The sequence below is a fragment of the Felis catus genome, chromosome A3, assembly GCF_018350175.1.
Source record: "Felis catus isolate Fca126 chromosome A3, F.catus_Fca126_mat1.0, whole genome shotgun sequence".
In the NCBI taxonomy this organism is placed as follows: Eukaryota; Metazoa; Chordata; class Mammalia; order Carnivora; family Felidae; genus Felis; species Felis catus.
In genome coordinates, this window is record NC_058370.1 from 120,435,905 (window position 1) to 120,455,454 (window position 19,550).

Consider the following 19,550-nt stretch of genomic DNA (forward strand, 5'->3'; position numbering starts at 1 on the left):
AGGAGCCTATGGTCAGGTAAGACACAGCATGAAGGGGTGCATGCCCCACTTGCAAGGCCCTTGCATACTAAAGAAAACAGAGTAGACATTTACTGGGATAGGTTATCATTTAAATTCTATTGAGGAAGCTGCTGCAAATCTGTCCAAAATTATTCCAGTTCAGATCTTTGTAGTTTTCTTTAGGGAGTTAGGTATCTGAGGCAGAATGCTGTGAGTTTCCCCCGGAATCTCTTTCCCCTCTTTTTCCCTAGTAATTTAGAATTTTAACTGAGCTCGTGGCTGTTCATCAAGACCATCTCCCAGCCCCTTCTGCTGCTAGGTCAGGCCACATGATTAAAATGTTCCCATTAAGGGGTGCCTGGGTGGCTCAGTTTGTTGGGCGTCTGTCTTTGGCTCAGGTCACGATCTCGAGGTTTGTGGGTTGGAGCCCCGCGTCGGGCTCTGTGCTGACAGCTCAGAGCCAGGAGCCTGCTTCGGATTCTGCGTCTGCCTCTCTCTCTGCCCCTTGCCTGCTCATACTCTGTCTCTGTCTCTCTCAAAAATAAATAAGAGACATTAAAAAAATATTTAAAAAAGAGTCTCTTATGGTTTGCCTCGCTCTCTGTTTTTAGTTTCTTTTTCCTTCCTTTCCCCATTTGTCTTCTTGTTAAAACAAAGTTTGGTTAAATAAAAAGAAAGCACAGGAAGCATGGCGACAAGGCGAATTCTGGAGGTGCCAGGCGGACAGGGCACAAGGCGCACGATGCTTCTCCTGGCAGTCGTTCGCTTTCAGACGTTGTGTGTCCAAACTGCCTCACGGTGCGCGAGCCAGCTTTGCAAATCCAAATATATAAAGTAACAGCAGTCATGGCGTCTCCTAATCTTTTAAAAGACATCAGATACCATTTCTTAGGTACCTCTGAGCTAACTTCTATGTTGAGCAATCATAAGAAAAACAGCCTCTCTGACATTATCCTGTCCACTTTTTTAAAATGTTAGGTGAATTGAGTCCACTCTTATTAAATTATTACTTAATATCATTAAATGCTATTACATAGTTATCTCTGGGCATGTTTACAAATGGGTCAGGCCATGCTCTTATTTACAGGATGTCTTTCAAAGACAGAGCCGGCATTGGGTCTTTGAGCTCCTTCGGGTGAATCAGAACCACCATGTCCTGCTGGGCGCGGGGGTGGGGGAGGTGCTGGCCATTCCTGGCTCTTTAGAGGCCATCGTAGTCACAGCCCAGGAAAGCTGCCATGCCTTGCGGAAGTCCTGGCATGTTTCAGGTTGGCTGTCCTGGTCAGCGAAGCAGCCTGGCTGGGGCCCTTTCAAAAGAAACAGGCTTTCCTTGCAGACAAACCTGGCCACATTTGAGCAACCAAACATGGCGGGTGGGAAAACGGGGGCAAGCAGTGTAGAACTCTATTCTCCTATGAATCATCCCAGCACCCTATGTAGGAAAGGCTTCACCATTAGCTCACAGAGTTCAAATGAGGGAAAGGAAGGGGTGGAGTGGGGTTTGGCAAGAGAAGAAACTAGAAGACTTCCCAAATTCCTGAGTTTAGATTGCTGCTTTTCCTTTTCCTGTAAAAAAAATTCCCAGAAAATCCTAAAAAGGAAAAGCCATCCTTTGCTAGCAAAATGAATGAATGAATGGATTAAAAAATATAAGTTAAAAAAAAATTGGCTACTAACCAGGAGTGGAGATTTTGATGGAAACTGGAAATTATGGTAGAAGAGAAACTGAAAAGTCAAGAAGTTTAAGGCCTAGTTCTTTGAATATACTATTCTTTGTTCCCCATCTTGGGCCCCCATACTAAGGATGGAAGGATTATAACGATGAACTTGAGCTTTTCAAAGCATCTTAGAAGATTAGAAGGCAAAGGGACCTTGGAACCTCCTAGTCCAAGGTTCTCTGCATTGGTCCTACCTTACCTTAACCTCCCTAGGAATCTCCTGTAGCCGGGCCTATAGTCTCCAAGAGAATAAAGTGTGGGCTTCTCAGGGTGATGTCTGCTCAACAGCACCAGGGCCAGTCAGCCTGGGTGATCTGGACTCAGTGTCCTGGAAGGAATCCAGGGAAGTAATAGGTCCAGGAAACTGAACCGGTCTGAGTACTAGGAGTGGGTCAAGGCAGAAAGGTGCTGGTGAAGACTAGCCCGCTGCAGGAGCCCGAGGTACAGACAACAGCAGCAAGAGTTCTGGATGTACTGGGAGGGCTTCAGAGCCGTCAGGTGAGTAAGGCAGGTGAGTAAGGCAGAGCCCAAGGAGTCTGGGCTAGAACTGGGTTCATGGACAGCAACCAACACCAAGAGAGGACACTTGGGGGTTATAATAACAGAAACTCCGGGGCAAGGCCCATGGCAGGAGGTGAGTTACAACACCTGAGGAAAATATACAGGGAATGAAGCAAGGAGTATCTCCTATTGAATTCCAGAAGGGGCAGCTCGTTCTGCATGAACACCTTGTGCTCAACCAAGAAGGAGTAGGTACACAGAGCCTGGGAACCAGGTGTGGTCTGAGAGGAAAGGCAGACATCTCTGCCCATCATCGTTCACGTCAGTGAGCAGCACCTTAGAATTCACACCTTATTCCCTCTCTGCCCACATTTCGTTATCACCCCTGATGCTAAACACATATTAAGGCAGAGTTCACACACAACTGGAGCGGGGTGATAAAGCGGGGAGGCCGTGGGGTAGAAGATGGTTCTGTGACTTGGGTCGAACACCCAAGGTTCACGTCCGTAAAATCAAACAGCAAACGCAGACACGTGCATGACGACAGGGAGACACAACCCCTCAGACTGTCTGCATGTGAATATTTTGCCCTTCCAAAGCTGCCATCAGGAAGATACTAATGACAAGGAAGAGAATAATGATGAGTGCGGCACTGGGTAGGGAAAGACGGGGCGGGCAAGGAGAGAGAATAGGAGATCAGATCTAACAGATTCTTCTCCAAATGTTTATGATTAAAGCTTCCAACGAGGCGTTCAAGGCTTTACTTAGACGCTGCAATGCCTATTTTTAACAGAACGACACCAATTTTGAATTGTAGTTCTGAGGGCAGTGGAATGATTCTAAGTGGCTGGGCGGGCTACAGCACATTTTTACCAAGAGAACCATCACTGCAGAGAGGGAAGATAAAATTAGTATTAAATGCTTAATGTTATTGCTAGCATATTAGTTTTAGATTCAGTCTAGGATAAAGTCATTTTTACTTGCCTGAATATGCTTTATAATATGTCAAGGCGATTTATATAATCAGCATGTACAGTGTATTTGTGCCCTTTTTATTGAGCATGTAGCCTACTTTTATTTTATAAAAGTAAAATAAATATGACAGGGATGTACTGTTTTTGGTCTTGCTTTTATCCTCGGGATAGCTTGCTTTCAGATTTGTTGGTGGGTCCTGCAGAGGTGGGACGTCTACACCCTATAAGCACAATGTAAACCTTTTTACTCCAATTCTTGCTCCGGCTTCACCAGGAAGAAGGGGCCTTGGCGGGTGGTAGGGCTGATGCGCAGCGGTGGGGGCCCATGACGGGGGTCGAGGGGAGACAACGCTGCACCCAGAGGTGTGAGGCCCAGAGACCCAGGGAGGAGTGTCAGCCAGCCCACGTGGAGTGGGTCTAGAGCAGGCAGGGCAGGTGTGGTGAGCATGGCTGGCGGAGTGGTGAGTTAGGGGCAGGTTTAGAAGCCTCCAGAGGTCAAGCTGAGGAGCTTGGATTTTATTCTAAAGGAGCCAGGAAAGGACAGCTTCAGGTCTGTGTTTTGGAGATCAGAGCTAGCAGTTCTCGACTGGAAAGACCAGAACAGGAAAGACGGGGCAGGGAGACAATTTCTAATGCTGCCGTCCGTAATCTGGAGTCTGCAACAGAAGAAAGGTAGAAGTAGAGGAAAGTACAGGATGGACTTTGTGGAGAATAGAAGCAATGGAACTTAGGAACAACTGCTCTGGATCTACCCCATCTTTTTTTTTTTTTTTATGTTTATTTATGCCTGAGAGAGAGAGAGAGAGAGAGAGCAAGTGGGGGAGGGGCAGAGAGAGAGGGAGACACAGAATCCAAAGTAGGCTCCAGGCTCTGAGTTGTCAGCACAGAGCCCGGTGTGGGGCTCGAACTCATGAACCTCGAGATCATGATCTGAGCCAAATTTGGATGCTTAACCAACTGAGCCACCCAGGTGCCCAGTGGATCTACCCCGTCCCTCGCCCCATCACCAGGGACATCTTTGGGTTCTCTTACATTCAGCTTTGCTCCAAACTGTGGTGTGGGAAGGGCAGGTCCTACTGTTCACTTTTTTCATTGGAAAGTAACACATGCTCAACAGAGAACATTTAGGAAACACACAAAAAGGGTAGATAGAAAACAAAACAAAGCACGCGTGCGCACACACACACACACACACACCCAGCCACACTGCTCAAAAAATGAGCACTCTTCACTTTTATGGCATATTTGTTTTTACTATATTTTCTAGGGATTGAGATTTGTTGTTGTTTATTTTTTAAATTGATTATAAAGCACTGTATACATAATTATGTATTCTATTTTTCATGTACTTATGGCATTTTCATTACTATACGGAAAACATGTTTATAAACATCATTTTTGTTGGATAGATAATATTTCACCAAATGATAAACATCATCATTTACTAAACTATTTTCCTCTTATTGGACATTAATTTCCACTATTTCTTTCTTGTAAAAAACACCATAATGAATCTCTCTCTGTGTAAAGCTAGTTTATAACTTAAGATTGATTTCTTGGGATAGATGAATAGAAAACGAATTTACTGGATCAAAGGGCATAAAAGTTCTTGAAGATTTGACCTATATTTCAAAACTACCTTCTAAAGAGTTTCAATCAATTCACACTCATTCTAGAAAAGTATCAAAGTGCGTCTCATGTCGCCATTCCTTGGTTAATACTGGAAATACTTTTTTGCCAGTTTATAAGTGAAAATGGTATCTTAGTATTTCAAGGCACATCTTTGATTATAAATTTATTGAATATTATTATTCCTATTTCCTCTTCTGTGGGTTGGTTTTTTGGGGCCCTTGCTTCACATTTTTGAGCCTCTCAGCTTCCCCACCTCTTTCAAAACACATCTTTTTGTTGTTTGTCTTTTAAATTTCGATGGTTTCTTTGTTGACATCAAAATATTTAAATTTTTAAACAGTTAAATCCATTGATCATTTGCATTTAAGATTTCTTCTCTCTTTTTTCAACGTTTATTTATTTTTGGGACAGAGAGAGACAGAGCATGAACGGGGGAGGGGCAGAGACAGAGGGAGACACAGAATCGGAAACAGGCTCCAGGCTCTGAGCCATCAGCCCAGAGCCTGACGCGGGGCTCTGGGCTCACGGACCGCGAGGTCGTGACCTGGCTGAAGTTGGACGCTTAACCGACTGCACCACCCAGGCGCCCCTCTTCTCTCTTTTAAACATAGCAAGTCTTCCCTCTCAGAAGATTGATAAATATTTCATTTAAGTGTATTTTTAACGGACAAATTACCCTTAACCTTGCCTTTTCACTAGAATGTAAATGGTCTTTCTTTCTTTCTTTCTTTCTTTCTTTCTTTTTTTTACAAATGCTTATTTATTTTTTTTAATATGAAATTTATTGTCAAATTGGTTTCCATACAACAGGGCTCATCCATAGATGGTTTTTAAGACAGTAGGTTGATCGGTTGAATGAGAATAATGGCACTTTCTGGACTAGACTAACTTTTCAAGGTCCCAGACTGCGCGTGAGGGCTTCTAGATGGAGACCCAAGGGGTACATGGATGCTAAAAGAGGTGCTCCTAGGAAGTCTACATCTTCTTCCCGCATCTTGGCAACAGCATCAGATTTTACCCTGCCATTGGAAGAACCCATGCAGCCCATCCCTCAGTCCCAGGCCCCTTTTTCTCAGTCTGTTCGATAACCCAGTCTAACGTCATGTTCATAAAAGGACCCTGTGTTTGGCCTTAAAAACGTAATATCACTTCTGAAAGTATCCGTCTCACTTTCTCACACTTCTTACCCGTATCGATGACGACCCACATCGCGGATGAGCCTCTCGGAGAGGTAGGCGCCAATTCGATCCAGTTTTTCTGGGGCTGAAAGGGCGTAGAAGGTCAGCTTCTCCATGTTGGTCTTCACCAAGCCATCCTGCAAAAGACAGGCCCTCATGTGTCACTGTGGCCGTTCCATGGCTAGAAGGGTTCAAGTCTAAAAGTAAATAATATGCCAACTTAATCATCATTTAGCAGAGCGCCATTATGTATGCGACAACCCCCCCGTGTGGGTTTCAGGGATACAGGGATGATCAAGGCATGGTTCCTGCCTTCCAGGAACGCACAACTTAGCCCACAATATGCCAGCTATAAATGAGAATAGTGGTATAAGTGTACATATGTATGTGTATGCGTGTGCATGTGTATATATATACATGAATGTATAAATATGCATGTGTGTATGAATAATAAGGCTTCATTGAAAGCAATTCAGAATTAAAATATGCTGGATATCCAGCACCAAGGCATGAATGGGAAGAGGGGGCAGCTTAGCAGCAATTAGGGAATTCTCCAGAGGATGCTGGAAATGTGACCCTTCAGCTGTCTATCAAGAAGCTGTCATTGATTTCCAGAGAGCAAGTCGAGAATATGTCACATCCTGACATTTCCAAAACCACACGACCCGTAATGCAGCCTGAGTGGGGAGTGGCAGCTTGGAAGCCAGTAAGCCAGGCCCCTGGCGTGCATACACCCAGACCACCTGACAGGTACCAGAGGGAGCCACAGAGAAGACATGGGCTCCTGAGCCAAAACCCGAGAATGGAAGTACTCACGCTAAATGGCAGGGACATAGAACCATCAAGGGAGTTAGCGGTTCAAGGAACCATCACTCAGATAGACATGGGTGGGAAAGACGTCTCAATTGTATAGCAAAGGCCCAAAGCTTGCCAAAACAAGCTTCCAGAGCCCTCTGCAGATCCTGACTCCAGAAAGATCCAGACCTCCTCTGCTTGCAGGCCCCCGGCCGCCTCTCCCCACGGACCAGGGTCTGAGCAGGCCCAGCGGCAGGAGGCCCGGGAGACCCGCCTCCCCCTCGCAGCCCTGGATGGGGTGAGACAGCGCGGGGTGAAGCCAGGCGGAGGTGGGACCCACCTCGGGATCCTCAGGGAAGATGTTGTCAACCAGCCTTTTGTACCTGGGGCGTAGAGCACCGCAGCAGCCACACACACCTGTAATGGCAAGAAACACCCATGAGCAGAGCCTCCCAGGCAGGCTGAAGGGACCTGGCGACCAGGCCAAGGCGGCTCGTAAGGAGCCAGACCCAGGTGGAGAACAGAAAGGTCCCTCCCCCAGAGTGCCAGGGCCCCTGCGCTGGGCGTCTCCCACGACTGGCACACATTCCAAACCTTTGCCCTTTCCGCTTCGTGTCTTTTGCTTGGGGGTCAAGGACAGCGGCATATGGGAGCGTGATGCTAGCACACCAGCTCTTGTTCACGAAGCCAGGCCGTGGAGGAGCATTTGGAGGGGTGGGAGCTTCCCCAAAGGTCAGGTGCTACCCTACATATATTTCCCCGGTTCCCTGACATGCAGGCAGGCGTGCACACGTGGACTCTCTCTCTCTCTCTCTCTCTCTTTCCCTCTCTCGGGCAGGACTATAAACCTCCTCCCGCAGCCCAAGAATCTCGCCGGTGTTCTGGGAAGGTGGAATTCGTTCCTCCCAATGCCCCTCATGGACTCCCTACTTCTTTTATTCTCTGTTCCTCAATCCCCTCTACCATCCTGTCCCCTGGGGCCATTTCCATTACAGAATGTTAGATGAAACTATGATAAATTAACATTACCATTAATTATTAACATTTGAAAATGCATCTTTAATGCAGTGTGCGGTGGTGTTTGAAAACCATGGTGTTTCGGGGGCGGGGGGGTGGGGCCTCAGGGGCCAGCCGGGTGGTGGTCCTGCAGGCCGGCCCCCCCACCCCATGAAGAGTCCACCAGTCTGTGGCTAAACGAGAGACTAAGAACAATGTGGTACATTTTTAGAAAGCTGAATCTACTCCATTTAGAAGACTGTTTGATATGACCTCTTTGTCGTTTGCTGCTGTCAAATGATGGTGTTAGGAAATCAGCAATAATAGAACAAACCTTGGGAAAATGAAAAACTGACTCTTTTAAGGTCATAACAAGTTTTCAATGAAAAGGAAATTGAACCATCTGGGAACCGATGCTGTCCAGCCTTCCTCTGGCTGCAGGGATCTCTCCTTCGGCATCCCAGCCGCAACCCTCACTGCCCGGTGGGGGGAGTGAGCACTCTGGGGAGGAGCGGAGGGGAGGGAAGGGAAGGGCCTGGGAAAGTCCACCACCCCCCCCAAAAAATAATTGCTCCCTCATTCTACTAATTAATGCTTAATTCTGCTTGTACAAACTCTCCAGTTGAAATGCAAATGCACCCTGGAAGGATCAAGCCTATGGGTCATTCAGAAAAGAATGACTTACTTTAGTGGGAATTACTTTAATCACACAAAGAGCTTTACAGCTGTGGAGAAAAGAGGCTCTCTGGGAATTTTGATTGGGAGGGGGTGCAGGGCGGCCGTGCCAGGAGGAGGAAGGAGCAGAGATTTGGGCCATAGGGGTGACTGGGATACAAGGGAATGGGTGCTATCTTGGAGACGCCAAGGGGCACCCCGAAGAAGGACTGAGTCACGACACCCCTCGCCCACTCCACGGGTAGCTGTGTGCCCCCGCCTCCCACCTGCTAGGGGACAGGAGGACAGCAGAACTGGTCCACGGCTGCAGAGCCAGGCCCTCCCGGGTCAGGCTTGCTGGGCTGGCCTGGCATCTCCTCATCCCCTCTCTGCCCACGCCTGGGAGGAGGCGTTAGGGCTCTGGCTGGCTGGCATCCAGGGCCAGTTCTCACGACGGAGCAGCTCCGGGGGTGGCGTTCTCCATCTTGAGCCTCCAAGCCCGGGATTTAAACCCGTCCTCCTTCCCCCCTTAGGCCACCCTGCCCTCTGCCAGGTGCAGCTGTCAGCAGGCTTCTTCCTAAGATGCCCCCAGGATGTGCCCTCTGCTCTCTGGGCAGCCTCCTTCCTCACTGTCCCCAAACCCCCCAAACTGGGAACACAGGAACACGGGCCCTTTGTGTCTTAAGGGAGTGAGAAAATAGCAACACAGAGAACTTAGAACTGAAAAGCCCCAGTGTCAGTCCCTTCCCCAAACATTTCTGGAAGACCGATGAGGCAGGGCCTGCACAGGACAGAGGCCAAGCTCACGGTTGTTAGAAACTCTGACTTGTCGAGAAAATACCCATTTTGGGTACTCAGGGTAGAGACCTCTGTGCAGAGGCACCAAGGGGGTTTGGGGGTCTTGGCTACAGCAGCATGGCCAGGCCCGCTGGCTCAGTTTCTTCCCAGTAGAAACCAGGCAGCCTGCTGATCTCCTGCTCTTTTGTGTTCTAGAAGGGGTGCACCTCAGGATGCTTCAGTGCCTCCTTCTCTGATGGGCCTCTCCCTGGAATGCACAAAGGCCTGGAGGAGCCAGCAGGATAGGGCCCCGCTGGGAGCCAGTCATATTCAAGGTCCCAGGGCACTTTCCCACCAGACAGGGAGAGGTAAGGAGGCCCGGAGAACAAGAGCGGAGAGCAGATACCCCCTATCAGCAAAGCCGCCATTGCTCCGGGGATGCTTCCTGACTTGCGCCCTAGTGCTCCTTCCTAGTCTGTTTTTTCTTTCCAACCTCCTCAGACTCCTTGAGAGCGTATGAGGCAAAGTGGTCGACAGCATGGCTTTTCCAGTTAAATCCCAGCACTGCCTGCCGCTTCCCAGATGTGTGACCTTGAGCAAGGAAGGACACTGGGCGAGAATGTCAAAAGGCTGTTGTGAGTTGATGGCTGCAAGCCCTTACAGCAGGCTCACCAGTAGGGTCCTTCCCTCTGCATCCCCGGGCCTAGAACCGCTGAGCCCTTGCTGAGCGGGGCTTTCCGCCACGCTTTCCCCGCTGAGCACTTGCTCAGCAACAGCGACCAAGGCCAGCGGACATCCAAAGGCCTGAGAAGTGAGACTCGAGGCACGTTCCTTCAGATCAAACCGCACTGACCTGTGGGTCGGAAACGTGTACCACCTGCCCAAGGCAGCTCTATGTATTTGCCAGTCACAATAACTTGACCTCCACCTCTAGTGACTGCCAGCACCCTCCCAAAGCCAGCGTCCCCGAGAACCTTCTTGCCTCAGCACTAACTCTGCAAACCCCAATGCAGATGTGACATGCCAGAGGCTCACGCGACAGAGCAGAGTCAGGTGCAGCTGAGATCAAGCAAGGGGGTCACTGGAGAGAATGCACAGGACTGGGCCTCAGAAGGTCTGTCACCAGCACAGCCACTGTCATGCATTGAGACAGGAAGACAGAAGGGAAGTGAGAGAAAAGGCTGGGGTTTTGCTTGGCTTCTTTTTGGGCTTCTAGTCTTGCTAGGACCTGCATCGTACCCTACTCCACACATGCCTTGTAATGCAAAGGTAATGTCCTTCTTGTGCTGCAAAGAGTTAATGATTTCTCTGAAATAGATAACATGTAAGGAAGGACCAGGTGACCGAGGAAGCCATCATATGCGTGTTCCAGAACACAGGTGCTGGATATCTCGATGCCAAGGCCCCCCCGGCTCTAAGGAATGACACCTGGGTTCTCATCTTTGTTCAGTAAAAACCCCCAGACCCCAAAGAGAGACGAGACTCGGGCCCCTTTTCTTTCCGACTCTCACGGATGGTCCATCTATATCTGCTCTCTCTACATCTTCAATAAAGATGCCTGTTTTCGCCTCCTGCTGGCTCATCAGCGTGAAGCCAAGGACCCTCTTGTCTGGTCCTGCGGGACCTCCCCCTCGGTCCTCACACCCAACCCGCCGGCATCACTCTGGTGGAAGTGAAGGTAGACAGACTTCAGTGAACTGACAAGCACATGGGGTGGAGGGAGAACAGAGCTGCCTTCCCCAAACCATGTTCTGTGACACACTGGTTGTGAGACGCTAGCAAGAACCCCCCAGAAAAAGGGTCTAAGGACAAATAAATATATGAAACTGAGCAAATATATGAAATGTGAAAGTGTGCATACCAAATCTCCCTATTCCAGATTCACAGTGTAAATCAGCCTGTTGCAGCCTCTGGAAAGTCATAAAGTAAAGGAATCTGTGGAGATATGTTCAAGCCAACCTCTCTTTTTTTTTTTTTTTTTTTTTGCAATTACAAATATCACCTTGATGAATACTTTTAACATTCTTTTTCCGAGGCACATGCACGACCTACCACAATGGGATAGAAAGTGTATTAACATAGCACATTGGAAACAGAGTTAATTTTAGATTTGAAAAGTGCTGGGTTCAAGTCCTGGTTCTGCCATTTTATCCGTGAGACTGTTTCCTCATCAATATAATAAGAGGAAAAGATTTTCCCTAAGATACAATTCTTAGGGAATTTGCCACAAAATCTAGAAAGGGCAAGATCACCTAGAGCTTTGATGGTCAGGGGAAGGGCTTCTCAAAAGAGGGACAAGCAAGATGTGGGGTGAAACACACAGTGGGTGCTTTATTCCTCACATGTCAGGCACAGTGCGCTAAAACACTTCACAAGTGTTAGCTCCTTAAATCTTTACAACAACCCATAGATGGCACTATTTTACCCCCATTTTACAGATGTGGAAACTGAGGCAGCAAAGGGTTAAGTTACTTGCCTAGAGCGACACAGCTGATAAATGGCAGCCCAGGATTTGAACCCCCAAAATCTACTTCTCCAGAGGCCACGATGTTCTTAACTACCATACCAGGGAGGGGATGGGTTAGCACTGCCACGGAGCTGGGAGAGCCAGAGGCTTAGACGGAAAGAGAAGAACCACCAAGGCATTGTGCCCTGGAGGAAAGCACAATACGTCACCCCCAAATATGCCTCTTTGACATAAAACGTATTTTGACCTGAAGGTAATCAAGAAGCAATAAATGTAGAAAAAAACTCCCCCTTTTCTGCAGAAAGGCAGGAGAGTCTCCTTTTGCAGGCGGAGAAGGCACCAGAGGAATCTGCAAACAAACTTTGTTAAGCTAACCCATATCTCCCTAGTTACTTCTTCACCATTTACCATTTTCATCACTTTCAGCCCCGACCCGTTTGTCTTGTCAATTCTTTACAAATTTCTTGGGTTCGATTTTTTTTTTTTTTTGCCTAAAAGGTATGAAAGCGTCCTGCTCTTCTCAGATCTTGGGGTCGCATTCTCTAGTGAAGGCCCCCATGTCCGTGTAAAATTTCAAACGTATGTGCTTTTGTCCCGCTAATCTTTGTCAGTTTATTTTTATTTACTTATTTAAGTTTATTTATTTATTTATGTTGAGAGAGACAGAGACAGCATGAGTGGGGGAGAGGCAGACAGAAACTGGGAGGAGAGAGAAGAATCCCAAGCAGAGCCCCACACGGGGCTTGAACTCACGGAACCGTGAGATCACGACCTGAGCCGAAATCGAGAGTCGGATGCCTAACCAACTGAGCCACCCAAGTGCCCCTGTCTTTGTCTGATTTTCAGACCCAGGCCTCAGAGGGTAAGGAACGCTTTTTTTTCTGCCCTAAAATCTCCAACTGTGAAGTGCACGCCAGTGGGGAACTTACAGACGTGCAGATCCTGGTTGAGCCCCCGGGGCCGGGGCCTGAAAGCCTGCATCCCCTCCACACCGCTCCCCGGTGCTGCTGGACCAGGGACCCGCACTTTGAGTCTGCAAGGCACCCGGGCACAGTGGTTAAGAACTTGGGCTCACGGGTCAGACAGGCTTAGGCTGAAGTCCCAGCTCTCCCCACTTCCGACTGTTTGACCTTGAATAAGTTACCTCACCTAAAGCCAAGTCTCCTCACATGAAAAATGAAGACGGTCATGGTTCCTTCCCAGGGGGCTGGGGTGGGGGTTAAGGGATACCTCGGCCCTCGACATCCTCTCTCTTCAACTCCCTTGAGGGAAAGACACAGGGGAGCAGGCTGGGCCAGACTGAGGACAGCTTTAAGCAACAGGCCGACAAGTTTAGGTTTTGCCTGCGTTACCAGGGAGCTCTGGGAGCAGTGAGCAGTGGGTGACAGTGACCGTCAACCTGGAGGTGGCACGCAGGACCGGACACGGAGACTTAAGGCAGAGATGAGTGAGTGGATCGCCCCAGGTTGGAGGGTAAATGCCTGCAGCGAGGGATGCTATCCGGATGGGAGAGGGAGGGGCAGAATCAGCCGGACTGGAGGGGCTCTGCAGGGGGGAGAGGTGGATGGTACCACGTGGGACCGCAGGCTTTCAGGTACAAGGACGGAAGGCCAGCAACACCCTCCACCGAACTGGAGAAGACACGCGTGGTTGTGGCCAGGGAAGGGGGGGACATCAGGTGGGCCAGCGTCTAACAGGCAGTTGGTGAGGAGGCCAAGGGCTTGTGAGAGACACCAAGGCTGGAGCTCGGAGCCTCGTCAGCCCAGACCTGAGCACGAGCGCTTTCAGACAGGATCCGATGGCTCAGGGCAAATGGGCAGGAGGAGCAAAAGGCAGGCCCCCCCCCACCCCGAAGATGGCTGCCTTGTCTTTTCCCTCTGACGCTTTCTTCCTATTTCCCCTCCCTCTACTTCGCTGTAAAGCATTTCACCTTTTCCTCATTTCTCTCACCTTCCCTAAAGCCCTCCAACTAAGGCATTTGGGACCTTCAGGCTGCTCACATCGGTCCCAGGAACATGCCCTTATTAGCACCCTGCTGAAAATCAAAATTGTCTGCTTCAGTGATCTGATTATTTAATTCACAAGATGCTAACAGCTGATGAACAGTCTTCCAGGGGGCATATGCATCTTTTTAAAAAGCCCTAAAAGCTAAACAAAATAATCTCTAACAGTAGAATCTTGGAGGCATGGCGCAGGGGTAGAGTGTTTATATGAGGAAACCAGTATACGAGTGTCTGTAAACTGATCTGCTATGCTGGACTTGGAGGTTTTTGTTGCCTTTTTTTAACCCTTTACATAGCCGGTTTTAAGGAAAATTAGGTAGAGAAGCAAAATTAATAGGCTCGCTCTTTTGGGGCAGAGAGGAGGTATAGAAAAAGTTAATTGCTTTTTTGTTTGTTTTTAAGCAACCAGAGGTAACTTTCAAAAGAGGAGGGGTGGACAACTCTGAAGCCATATAGCTGACCCTATCCTGATTGGAGGAAACGCAAGAAAGAATCACTCAGGAAAAGAAACATAATGCTATTTATGTACCGTCTTATCTGCTCAGGGTTAGAAAGGGACCAGTCATATAACTAAAGAGATTTTTTGGAATCTCAGCGAGAGGGCAGAAAGCCTTGAGCGGCAGTCTGCACTTCCTGGGTAAGTAATCAGAGCCGAATGCAGGAGATGAAAGTCGCCTCTCTCATAAGGGAGAGAGCTGGCGGGGCTTGGTCAGGAGCCCTGGCCTCTAGGTGCCAAAGCAGCTCAGGGGGTGATGGGAACCCACAGGCACCGCTAGAAAGCTTCCAACCAGAAGACAATGGATTCAAAGTAGCCACAACCCAGCTGGGGAAATAAACCAAAGAACAGAAGACGTTTAAAAGAATGTGAAAACAGCTCACTGCCACGAGAGATTCAGTGACACATTTATATATATATTTTTAGTCCCGCTACCGATAATACTTACTCTTAATGTTAGTACATAGAAGTAGGTGGGGTTTAACGCACCCCATGTGCCTGTAAAGGAACCTTTTACATTCTGAGCCATTTTATTTTTAAGGCAGAAGTACTTTCCCTTAGGGCTGTCTCGTACTCTCCAGGGATCACGTCTAGCAGATCCAACCACACGAAGCTAAACATAAATTTATTAAGGGTCCTCCTCTGTCTCTGGGACCTGTCTTGCCTAATATTTTTATACCTATTTTAAGAAAGAGAAGGACAAATGATATGGCCAACTTCACTAGAATATAGCTGCTCTGGTTACTGAGAAATCACATCAGTAGGGATTAACAGTGTCCGATGACAGGATTTCAGTGGCTTCCTCGAACTTGAAAACTCTAAGAATCGTTAGACCTGCCCCAGTGGCTCTACCCCTCCCTTCCTGCCATCTCCCTGTGGCTCATTCTGCCCTAACTGTACGAGCCATATTGTACAGATTTTTTTACCCCTGCTTCATTCCTCTTCACAACACTTGTTACAAATTGACACACTTTCTATGTGTCTGCACTCTGTCTCCCCCGCTTGCAGGTTAAGTTTCTGGAGAGCAGGAACCTTGCCTGTTTGTCCCTGCTGAATCCCAGAGCCTGGACAGGGTCTAATCTTTTGGGGCCGGGGGCTGATGATCGTACATATTTGCTGAATGAAGAATGAGTGTGCGACCGGGCAGAAAAGGAATCCCGAATGTCAGAGTCAGTAAGGAGAGGACAAGGCATTTAGCAAAAGACCTCTGTTCCCTAGCAGGGCCCAGGGAAATGGGCATGTTGGAGAACCACTGGCTCCAGCCCATCTTCTGGGTTGTCACCGCCTGTGCCTCTTGAGGCTAGGCTCGCAGAGCCAATCTCCCTCCAGGCGGGGGGGGGGGGGGGGGTGTAGTGAGGGGGGCGGGCAGCCTGGTGTCAGGGTTCCTCGTGCCCTGCCCCTGCCACACACTGCCCCTCCCCCCGCCCCACCTTGACCTGTGGCTGCAGCCCTGACTGCTCATCAGAATCACCTTTGAATCTCAGGAGGGGCCAGAGGTGTCGCTCTGTTGTTCGGGCGCACAGCCAGGGGCAGAAGCACCGGCCCAGCTCCTTGCTGCCCAGCATGTGTGGGCAGATCTCAGTGCTGCTGGCAGCCTCTGGGGACTCTGGACCTCTCACCTCCCCGCCAGCAGCATCTGTGTCCCTGCAACTCCTACGCTCTGCAGCCCTGTTTCTCCTTTGCTCTGTTTGCCTGATCCGGTCTCCTCTACTGATCTGTCCCCTTGACAGGGGCCACCCACTAACCAGGGCAATCGGGAGTCTGAAACAAACAGAAAACCTCAAACACCAAATACATCATTCTTTAAAACATCTAGGGTCCCATTAACACAGAATCATCTGCCAGGCCCCCTGAGATACAGCGTTCATTCCCTTGGAGTCCTTCCTGTCCTTCATCACTGCCCCAGCTTCTCATGTGCTGATCTTTAATATTAAAACACACACACACACACACACAAACACCAGGGTTTACTACCTTCTCTGTGCTTAGCACCACACCAAGCACTTTACAAATATTTACTATAATACTCCTAACAATGCAATAAAGTATGTAGTACTGTTATCCTCATTTTATAAAGAAGCAGGATCAGAGAGGTTAAGTGCCCTGCCCAAGGTAACACAGCACATGACATTCTGCCATAGGGCTTCTCTAATTCTCCCATCACTTTCCCTAAAATATATCCTCAGCAATTTCTCAGGTTCATCCCGTGCTTTCTTTTGCCACAGCCACTGTGCTAGGATGCCTCCTTGGCATCTGATATCCAGTCCTTGTAAATGCCACTTGGCCGGTCTCCTTGCTTCATGTCATTCTCTGTATACTTTTGAGGCAAATTGTTGCTGGGTTTAGTTTCACAGCCAAGCAGTGAGTGTGGCTAGCCACTACATTAGATGTCATCACTTCCACTTTGTATTCAACAGAGGATGGCCCATAAAGGGGGGGGGGTGCGTGCTCTGGTCTGCATGCCCCCCCGGGGGGCGGTAGGCAGGCCTCTCCCCCAGGCTTTACTCCTGCGACTGCTTGGCCCAGCCGCCAGAGGCCATGCCAGCTGTAAGAAGAGAGAGGGGGTCTGCAGAGGAGCAGACAGGGGGAGCCCCCCGGTTATGGACAGCCCCACGGCTGCAGATGAGAGGGGGCTGGGGTGACGAGGACCGGGCAGAAGCTGGAGATGGTGAAGAGGCAGGAGGGTCACAGACTAACACCTGCTAGGTCCTCCTTGAATGACCTCCATTAATAGCACCCCAGCTCCGGGCATTACCGTCCCCGGTGTCAGCTGCTTTATTGTACCATCTCACATTCTTCTTACCACCGCTTGCTCAGCCTAAGTCATTCCAGTGACTCATATTATCTTCCCCCGGATAAACTGTAAATTCCTCAGGTCTCTTTCCTCTGACTGCAGTACAGTATCCTGAGCCCAGCAGGCCTGGAGGAAGGCTGGTGTGACGTATAATGCCTTTGATCAGCGTGAGACCCAGAGAAGTCACCTCCTCTCCCGGCCCTTGGCTTCCTTTTTAGAAACATCCACTGCATTCTCCCCACTCACCAAGAAAAATGCCTTTCGGCTCAAAATAGTTCATATTTATTTTCTTAGCTTTATAATCCCCTTGTAAAGGCAAGGCCTGACCTGGATCGCCCTTACCAAAACAAACTAATTCTATTTAAGCAATTTACAATAAAATTTCACCCAGGGCTGATAGCATAGACACCCCTTCCAGATGAATTGGAGGAAACAGAACAAAGTTCGGAGAGAAAGGGGTGTAGACTCAAGTGCCTCCGGAGAGGGCCAGGCCTGTGTCCAGCTGATGCTAACTGACCCAGCACATTGCACAGTACTTGTGCTTGCTGGGTGCGGTGGGGAAGAGGAGGAAGTTTAAAATATATAGTTTCTGCCATCGAGGAATTTACTCTCCAGTTGAGACCACACACATTTAAAGGTCATGATGTGTCACAATGAAACAAAGGAGTCCATAAGCCTGAAGAAATCTCTGGCAGTTGAATGAGTCCAGGAAGGCTTCCTGAAGAGGCAAGATCTGAACTGGATCTCTAGAGGCAGAGACAGCTGGTACGTATAGGTGAATCCACAGAGAGAAAACTCAGCAGCTGTCCAAAGGGGAAACATGTAAGAAAACCAAAAAGGTTCTACCTTCTCTTTTTCCTTTTTATTCTTGTTTCTGATTTTAAAAGGAATACGTGCTCATGCGTATACATGTGTAAAATAGGAAAACGTAAAGATGAATGGAAATATCACCTGCAATCACACTATTTGCGATTATTAACATTTTAGTGTATTTAAGCGTTCATGTGGCTGGTAGATTCTGCATTAGGCAGCACAGAGATAACGGGACATTTCCATCATCACAGAAAGTTCTGTTGGGTGGCACTGTATCAGGGTGTGTTCAGACTGCCTTTTCTCAGATCCGTTCATTTGTGTTAGAGAATGTGGACATCTTAATTTGATAGGTCGTAACGTTCCATGAAAATTCTTTTTTTCTAAAGTTTATTTTTGAGACTGTGTGCAAGTGGGGGAGGGGCATAGAGAGAGAGAGCGAGGGACAGAGGATCTGAAGTGGGCTCCACGCTGATAACAGAGAGCCTGACGTGGGGCTCGAACTCGAGAACCTCGAGATCATGACATCGAGATCATGGCACTTAACTGACTGAGACACCTAGGCGCCCCCTCGCCCCATGAAAATTCTTGCAGATACAATTGCATGTTTTTATTTTTCGCAAGTAATTCTCACTCTTATTTCTTTTTTCAGTTTCCTGTTAAGTTTGTGGTTCCCCCTCCCCCCGCCCCGACTAAAATTTAGTGTGTTTTAGTTTTTGCTTTGGTGTTGGTGCATATTTTAATTTTTATTTTTTTAAATTATTTTAAATGTTTATTTATTTTTGAGAGAGAGAGACAGACAGAGACAGAGGGAGCATGGGGAGGGGCAGAGACAAAGAGGGAGACACAGAATCCAGAGCAGGCTTGAGGCTCTGAGCTGTCAGCACAGAGCCCGATGTGGGGCTCGAACTCACGAACCGTAAGATGGTGACCCTAGCCGAAGTCAGATGCTTAACCGACTGAGCCACCCACGCGCCCCAGGGCATACTTTTAAATATATGCATGAAATTGGGATCATCCTGTGTAGTGTTAAAATCTATTTTCTTCTCTTTGTATTGTATCTACCTTCTTACTAAATATTTTTCAGAACCTCATTTTAAGCTACTCACTACTGCGCCTTTTGACCAGACTCAGATTTATTTAATCATCTCTCATTGCTGTCCCTAAGTTTTCATCATTCTGAATGATGCAGCAATCCGCCCTTGGTAATGAAAGCAGGGAATCGCACAGGGAGAGGCTGGTTTGGTTTTATTGGCGATAAGGAAATCAAATGGCGACATGTGGCTGCCGGACTGGTGGTGCGGTGGAGAGTGGTCTGCAGGGGCCTGGAGCTGTCTTCTTGCTTTCAGGAAGATTCGGGAGTAAACAGACCAAGAGGATGTGCTGACAAAAACGGGCTTAAGAAAGCAGGCAGGGTCCAAGTTTCAGGATGGATCTTATTGGAAATAGAATTAAATAGCAGCTGAATTCTCCCTGGGGAGACAGTTTGGGCCAGACCATGTCTAGCAAACCAATAGCTGTCAGCAGCCTGACCTTTCGGAGCGCCCTGCATCTCCAACGTGCTCACTGCTTTCCGGCCAATCTTGGTTAATCTGATTACCACCTTAATTGAGGATGGGAATTAAAAAAAAAAAAAAAAAAGAAAGAAAAGAAAAAAGAAATGTGTCCAATTGATTTCATGTCAGGCTTCCATTCTTTACTAACTGTAAGCTTCCCTGGGCTTCAGTATTGCTCTTCAAGTGAGAAATTCATTAA

General features: G+C 48.3%; 1 protein-coding gene across 3 annotated transcripts in view; it reads right to left on the bottom strand.

Moving 5' to 3' along the window:
- EFR3B (EFR3 homolog B) overlaps positions 1-19,550 on the bottom strand; it is an 83,212-nt gene that overhangs the window by 40,263 nt on the left and 23,399 nt on the right. For all 3 annotated transcript variants that reach the window (XM_023252039.2, XM_023252038.2, XM_023252037.2), the window contains exons 2-3: positions 7,139-7,215; positions 6,013-6,140 (exon numbers count right to left, since the gene is read on the bottom strand). In XM_023252039.2, coding sequence (XP_023107807.1) covers positions 6,013-6,140; positions 7,139-7,215 — 205 coding nt within the window. The remainder of the gene's footprint in view (positions 1-6,012; positions 6,141-7,138; positions 7,216-19,550) is intronic.